The sequence below is a fragment of the Nicotiana tomentosiformis genome, chromosome 6 (assembly GCF_000390325.3).
Source record: "Nicotiana tomentosiformis chromosome 6, ASM39032v3, whole genome shotgun sequence".
In the NCBI taxonomy this organism is placed as follows: domain Eukaryota; kingdom Viridiplantae; phylum Streptophyta; class Magnoliopsida; order Solanales; family Solanaceae; genus Nicotiana; species Nicotiana tomentosiformis.
The window spans coordinates 84165126-84172907 of NC_090817.1; the positions used below are offsets into that span (position 1 = coordinate 84165126).

At 43.3% G+C, this 7782-nt stretch overlaps 1 protein-coding gene across 1 annotated transcript; it reads right to left on the minus strand.

The window, feature by feature from the left end:
* Nucleotides 1–1963: 1963 nt before the first annotated feature.
* LOC138894325 (uncharacterized) lies at nucleotides 1964–4927 on the minus strand. The gene is made up of 3 exons (XM_070179015.1): nucleotides 4218–4927; nucleotides 3799–4012; nucleotides 1964–2893 (listed from the first exon to the last, which is right to left on the minus strand). The coding sequence occupies exons 1-3, from the start codon at nucleotides 4925–4927 to the stop codon at nucleotides 1964–1966; spliced, it is 1854 nt and encodes a 617-aa protein (XP_070035116.1).
* Between the last annotated feature and the right edge of the window lie 2855 nt (nucleotides 4928–7782).

A 7782-nucleotide genomic window follows, 5' to 3' on the forward strand; every position in this document is an offset into this window, starting at 1 on the left:
GTATCATTTATACATATAAATAAGGTTTATGGAAAGATTGTTGAGTTCAAATGGGTATAGATTAGGTTGAAAATGGTAGAAATCTTCAAAGACTTTAATTGAAGATTTGAGGGTCGAGTTGATGTCGAAATTTGGTGAAATTTGTATGGTTGGACTCGTGGTTGGATGAGCGTTCATATTTTATAACTTTTGTCGGGTTCCGAGATGTGGGACCCACGGGTAATGTTTGAGTTAATTTCGGATTTTATTGGAAAAATTAGTATTTCCTTATGGGATTACTTACAATAATTGGTATTGATTGAATCGAATTAATTGTGCCTAGATACGAGGCTTTCAGAGACCAATTCTCGTGGCAAGGGCATAAAGGAATAAAGAATTACATAGGTTGAGGTAGGTAACACTTCTAAACTTGGTTCTGAGGGTATGAATCCCTGAATTTGGTATGATATAAATTGTTTGGAGGTGACATACACTATAGGTGGTGAGCATGTGGACGTGCACCATATAAATTGTGACTTGAATAAATCCTGTGCAGTTGTAAGATTAATGAATCATGTTATTATCTAAATATTCTCCACGTGTTAGAGAAATTGAGATGAGGCTCCGATTAAAGATCATGTTTAGGCTATGTGCCAATATTTTGGGACCCATGGGGTCGTGTTGTTGTTGAATTAATTATTCAAAAATAAATATTTCACACTCGGTAATAATTGTCCATTGTGAGAGTATTTATGGGATTGAGCTGCGCAACACAGCAGGCCATTTGGCTTTATATATGTTATTAATAAATGGATCAGGGCTGCCCGCCTGCAGCAGGCCAGGATGGCTTATACATTATTATTGTTCTGGATCGGGGCTGCCCGCCTGCAACATGCCTTATTGGATTTACTATTTTCTGGATTGGGGTTGCTCGCCTGTAGCAGGCCTTATTGGCTTTACTATATTATGGATTGGGGCTGCCCGCCTGCAGCAGGCCTTATTGGCTTTATTATTATACGGATTGGGGCTGTCCGCCTGCAGTATGCCATATTGGCTTTGTATTACGCTTGGGCTGAAGGAGCCCCTCCGGAGTCTGTACACACCCCCAGTGAGCGTAGATGATCATCGATATTCGGGATGGACTTCCCAGGGCGTGGGCTTGCCTTACTTACTGTTTATATATATATTTGGGATGGATTTTCCCAAGGCATGGACTTGCCTTACTTATTTGTATTGTAATGAGTTTACCTGGACATGGATCTTGATTGAATTATTTATATTTGGGGGATAAATTATCCCAGGGCTGGATTGGCCTTATAAGGTACTGAGTGACTGACTGTCAGTCGATGTGTATTTATATATGGGTTGGAACACCCCTGGGCTGGATTGGCCATAAACAGTACCAAGTGACCGGATAATTTGTGACCAGTATTTATATGAGGTCTTTTTACTAAGATGTCATATGCCTCATATCATGCAGTATTGATCTATTTCACTTGTATTGAGTTTAAATGTTGAACTTTAAAGCATGCCTACATTTCTGTACCATTATTTTTACTGGACTATATCTACGGAGCTCATCATTTCTTTCAGCCCAGAGGTTAGTCTTGTTACTTATTGAGTTAGTTGTACTCATACTACACTCTGCACCTCGTGTTCAGATCTATGTGCTTTCAGACACAGAGATTGTTAGATTTCAGAGTACTATCAGTTGGAGACTATCAAGGTAGCTGCTTGGCGTCCGCTGACCTTGTCTCTCTTTCCTTCAGTTATTGTACTGTTCTATATTTTTAAACAGTGGGTTTTATTAGTCAAACATTGTACTCATATTAGATGCTCATGCACTCAGTGATACCGGGTTTTGGGAGTGTTATATTTGAAATTGTGAGATTTCTTCCGCTGAATTTAATTAATTGTTTTCAAATTTAAAAGATATGATGGATTATTGAGATTTTCGGCTTGCCTAGTATTGAGATAGGCGCCATCACGACAAGTGATATTTTGGGTCGTGACAATCAGCTAACTCATTGTGGAATCGAGGAATATGCTTGAATTCAACGGATTTGAACCGTTTGCTGAGATCTTCCACATGTTGTCTATATGGGATAAGCTTGATATCTCGAGTTTCCCATTCGCCTTGTGCTTGCCGAATTATCAAATCAGAGTCTCCCATGATTAGTAATTCTTCTACATCCATGTCAATTGCTATGTTCATGCCCATGATGCAAGCTTCATATTCAGCAGTGTTATTCGTGCAGAAGAACCGAAGTCGGGCCGTAACCGGATAGTGCTGACCAGTGGGGGAAATCAAAGTTGCCCCAATCCCAACACCCTTTGCATTTACAGCTCCATCAAAGAATATTTTCCAAGGCTTGGTGTCTTCTGGGATTACCTCAACTGAGTTTACTTCCTCATCTGGGAAATAAGTGCTTAGGGGTTGGTATTCATCATCAATCGGGTTCTCAGCCAAATGATCTGCCAAGGCTTGGGCTTTCATAGCCGTGCGGGTGACATAGACAATGTCGAACTCTGTAAGCAGGATTCGCCATTTTGCTAGCCTTCCCATGGGCATTGGTTTTTGGAATATGTATTTTAGAGGGTCGAATCTGGTTATGAGATATGTGGTATAAGCCAACACATAATGTCTAAGCTTTTGAGCAACCCAGGTTAGGGCACAACAAGTTCTTTCCAGCAAAGTATATTTGGTTTCATAGCCAGTAAACTTCTTGCTCAGATAGTAGATGGCTTTCTCTTTCTTCCCGGTCGCATCATGTCGCCCGAGGACACAGCCAAAAGAATTCTCCAGGACCGTCAAGTATAAGAACAAAGGCCTTCCAGGCTCAAGTGGGACCAACACCGGTGGATTTGACAAATATTCTTTGATTTTGTCAAAAGCTTCCTGACACTCATCCGTCTATTTAATCGCCACATCTTTCTTTAACAGCTTAAATATGGGCTCACATGTGGTCGTGAGCTGACCGATGAATCTACTGATGTAATTTAACCTTCCCAGCAAACTCATGACCTCTTTCTTGGTTTTCGGAGGTGGTAGATCTCGGATATCGGATGGAACCCCAAATGCACATTTAGCAGGGTTTAATTTTAAGTCATACTTACATAGACGCTCAAAGAACTTTCTCAAATCTTGCACATGGCCTTCTTGTGTTCTGGATTTAATGATTACGTCATCAACTTACACCTCGATTTCTTGGTGCATCATGTCATGGAAGATGACGGTCATATCTCTCATGTAAGTTGCCCCGGCATTTTTCAAACCGAATGGCATGACCTTGTAACAGTAAGTCCCCCATGGTGTGGTGAAAGCTATCTTTTCTGCATCGTCTTCTCCATCAGAACTTGGTGATACCCAATATAACAATCCACAAAAGATTGTACTTCATGTTTGGCACAATTGTTGATAAGGATGTGGATGTTTGGTAACGAGAAGTTGTCCTTGGGACTCGCTTTGTTCAAATCCCTGTAGTCAACACATAATCGGATCTTCCCGTCCTTTTTTGGTACTGGGACTACATTGGCCAACCATGTGGTGTATCGGACCACTCAGATCACACCAGCTTTTAATTGTTTGGCAACCTCTTCTTTAATCTTGTTGCTGATGTCTGTTTTGAATTTTCTTTACTTTTGTTGGATAGGTGGACAAACGGGATAAGTTGGCAATTTGTGTACTACGAGATCGACACTTAGTCCTAGGATATCGTCGTAGGACCATGCAAACACGTCTTTAATTTCAAACAAGAGTTGGATCAATGCGTCTCTAGTTTTTTCCTCGGCGTGAATGCTTATCATGGTCTCTCTGACCTCTTCTGAATCGCCCAAATTAATTGGCTCAGTTTCATTTAAATTTGGCTTAGGCTTATTCTCGAATTGTTCCAATTCTCGATTTATTTCCTTAAAAGCCTCGTCTTCATCATATTTGGGTTCTTGATTCATTATTTCACAGTTAGACAGCATTTTAGGATCTGGGCATGAAGTCCACAGGCATGTCATATTATTTAAGTCCGCATTATTAGAACTGAAATGAGAAAGATAAGAAAAATAGCAAAATCGAAAAGAATAACAGGAAAAGATTCATAGACGATGAAATATTGATTTCATTTTATTGAATTTGAAGATATGAGGGTTTACATCAGAATTTAAAAAAACAACAAAAACTAAAAACATTCGAGTTACACCCTGAAATAACTTGGAATGCAGAAAAAATGGCAAGACTGAACTACCGGGATTCTCGCCTGACTGGGAATGGAGTAGCCTGCCAGTTTTGCAATTTAGCATTGGGCCCCATGTATTGCACCTCAGCAGTGCTCGATCCTTTTCCCGGTTGGACCATGTGGGCTTCGTACAACATTTGCCTCATTGCCTCACAGATGTCCTCAATTTCGTCAGTCGTGAAGGCCTCTTCTTCTTCTTCTTCTATATACCTTGGCTTAACAAACGATCTGGCGAGGTGCGGGATTGGCTGAGGCAGGACCCACCCATTTTTCTTTCGTTCATCGGCCCATTTTTCATTAGCATTGGTAGCTTGGAAACCTATGCCAAAGAACTTCTTATTTGCAGCCAAGGTAACGGGTTCTGTGACGCCCTGTAAGGATACCCCGAGCCCTTTCCCGGGCATGTACCCATGCTTGATCATCTCATTGGCGACCATGATTGATGCGCTTGATGAACAGGGTTGAGTACATGTGGTTCCTTCTTCACACTGGTCGGCGACTATGATTTCAAAGACTTGATAGACAATGTGCTCACTTCCCTCTCTAGCCTCGAGACACGGAACTGTCGGGTCCCTATAAATGGACTGTTCATCCTCCCCATGGACGATAATTTCTTGGTTTTCATGTTCAAACTTGACCATTGGATGGAGAGTAGAAGGCACAGCTCCTGCGACATGGATCCATGGTCTTCCTAGGAGAAAGTTATATAAAGTATCCATGTCCAGAACTTAGAACATTACTTCAAAGTCCACGGGGCCAATGGTTAGAATCAAGTCAATTTCCCCTATCGTATCTCGCTTGATGCCATCAAAAGCGCGCACACAGACATTGTTTGGTCTAATCTTTTCGGTCCCGATTTCCATCCTCTGTAGCATTGAGAGAGGGCAAATATCAACTCCGAACCCACCATCTAACATAATCCTCTTCATATAATAAACTTCATACTTGACAGTCAAATGAAGGGCTTTGTTGTGAGCGGCTCCTTCTGGAAGCAAGTCATTTCGGCTGAAGGAGATTCGATTGACCTCGAAAAATTGCTCTACCATTCTTTCCAACTATTCAACCGTGGTCTCAATTGGAACATATGACTCATTTAGTGTCTTTAGAAGCACCTTCTGCTATTCGTTTGAACTCATCCGTAGAGACAAAAGTGAAACCTGGGAGGGAGCCTTTCTGAATTGATCAATCACAACATACTCCGAGGTTTTTATCTTTCGGAGAAATTCCTCCGCTTCTTCAACAGTAACCGGCTTTTTGAAGGGGAACCGCTTCTGCTTAGTTTTGTTCAATTCTTCTGGGTTGTGATACTTCCCAGATTGATTTGTTTCATTTACTTCCTTGTTTGGTTGTAGTTCCAAGGGACAGCAGTAGGGTCTCTCATGGGATTTTGTGGCATGCGGCTAATGATCAAAGGCTCATCGAGCCTAGGTGGAATGACTGTCCTTCGTTCCACATAAGTCCCTTTTGGTACATACATTTTTGGCATATTTGGCGTGGTTTTCCTCTGTTCAAATCTCTTGGGAGGGCTTATCATAAGGTGTCCCTTCCTGGGGGCTCTTCGGATGTAGAGAATGGCCTCTTGGGCAGGTGTTGCCCCTGTCTCTGTTTCCTTGACTTTTTCTGCATTTTGGGGAGTAGAGTTTATCTTTTTCTCATCCCTGACTTTTTTTTCCACCGCTTTGCGTTTCTTTTCGAAGATAGCGATGGAAATTATAGCTTTTAATGCTGGGTAAAATTCTTTGTCTTCGCAGATCATCCCGATAACCAGCCCGTTGTTGTGGGCCGATAGCGGGTTGTTGGTCACATTAGGGTCTTCCTCGTCCCTTAACACTACCCGCTTCTGTTCTATCAAATTCTCGACTGCTCTCTTAAGGGTCCAACAATCTTCAGTGTCATGCCCTTCCACCCCTGAGTGATAAGCGCACTTCGTACCTGGCCTGTAGGATGGAGATTCCGGGTTCTGTCTGTTCGGAGGTACAGGCTGTAAATAGCCCATTTGGATTAATTTTGGGAAGAGGCTGGAGTAAGACTCACCAGTGGGGGTGAAGTCAGTTTTCCTGGGTGGTTCACGAGGACGGGTGTTATAATTGTTCTGAGGTGGACGGGGATTATACGGAGCTTGGCGAGGAGGGTTGTTTCTTGGAGGTGGAGCTCTGTTTTGGTTATAATGCTGTTGTGGCATGGTGTATGGTTTGGCGTTCATTACCGCATAAGGATGAGGGTCCATAGCATAGGCTGCATCCTGGTGGGGGTAATAATGCTGCGGGGTCCTGGAAGATGGACCAGAATAATCCCGGGGTCGCCGAGAATTTCTCAAGCTTAAAGCCATCATGGCTCCCTCTTCTTCTTTCTTTCGGTTGGTCAAACCTCCCGAGCCGCTTTCAATGGCTTGGGAAGTGGCTCTTAAAGCTGATTGACTTAAGATGCGGCCTGTTTTTAGGCCGTTCTCTACCATTTCTCCAATTTTGATGGCCTCTGCGAACGGTTTGCCCATGGAAGACATCATGTTTTGGAAATAATCGGCCTCTTGGGCCTGTAAGAAGGCACTGACCATCTCGGTCTCATCCATCGGGGTTTTTTACCCTGGCCGCTTGTTCACGCCATTTGATAGCGTATTCTCGGAAGCTTTCCGAGGCTTTCTTTTTGAGGTTGGTCAAAGAATTTCTGTCCGGGGCTATATCAACATTGTATTGGAATTACCTTACAAAATCCCGGGCCAGGTCATCCCATATATGCCAATGGGAGATGTCTTGGTCCATATACCACTCAGAAGCAATTATGGTGAGGCTCTCTCCGAAATAGGCCATTAACAGCTCCTCTTTTCCACCAGCGCCCCTCAACTGGTTACAATATCTCTTTAAGTGAGAAATCGGGTCTCCATGCCCGTCATATCTTTCGAACTTTGGCGTTTTAATGCCAATGGGCAAATGCACGTGAGGGAACATGCATAGATCAGCATATGAAACGCTCTTTTGGCCACTCAGGCCCTGCATATTCTTGAGGCTTTGCTCGATGCTTTTCATTTTTCGTGCTATCTCTTCTTGTTTAGGATTCCTCGCGGCTTTCTCATGTTTTACAGTAGACTCAAATTGTGGGTGTTGAGGATAGGAATTTGGGGTAACCCGAGCGGTGTCCAATTTGAATTAGGGAGCTTGGAAAGTAAAAGTTGACGGTTCGAAGGTTTGTCGCAGCAGTGTTGGTTGTGCCATGCTAGAGGCTGGTGGTGCTGTGAACACTCCTGAAGATGGTGCCTGGGGGCGAACCTCAGAAGGCATACCAACGAAGTTGGTTGACATGGTGGGGTACCCAAACTGGATGAATGGGTTGGTCACTGGGATAGGGACATTGGTGGTTCCTCCCGTCCTGGGGAGCAATTCAGGGAATCTAGGGAAAGTACTAGGTGGTTCCCTGCCGTTGGACCAGGCGTCCCACATTTCTAGCATACGACATCGTAGCCTTCTATTTTCCTCAGCAGCTGCTGACTCTGACTACGGGATAGCCGATACCGGGCTATCCTCGGGCTCAATGATGGGTAGATGACTTTCTGAGGCCATGGCGATACTTCCTTTAGATC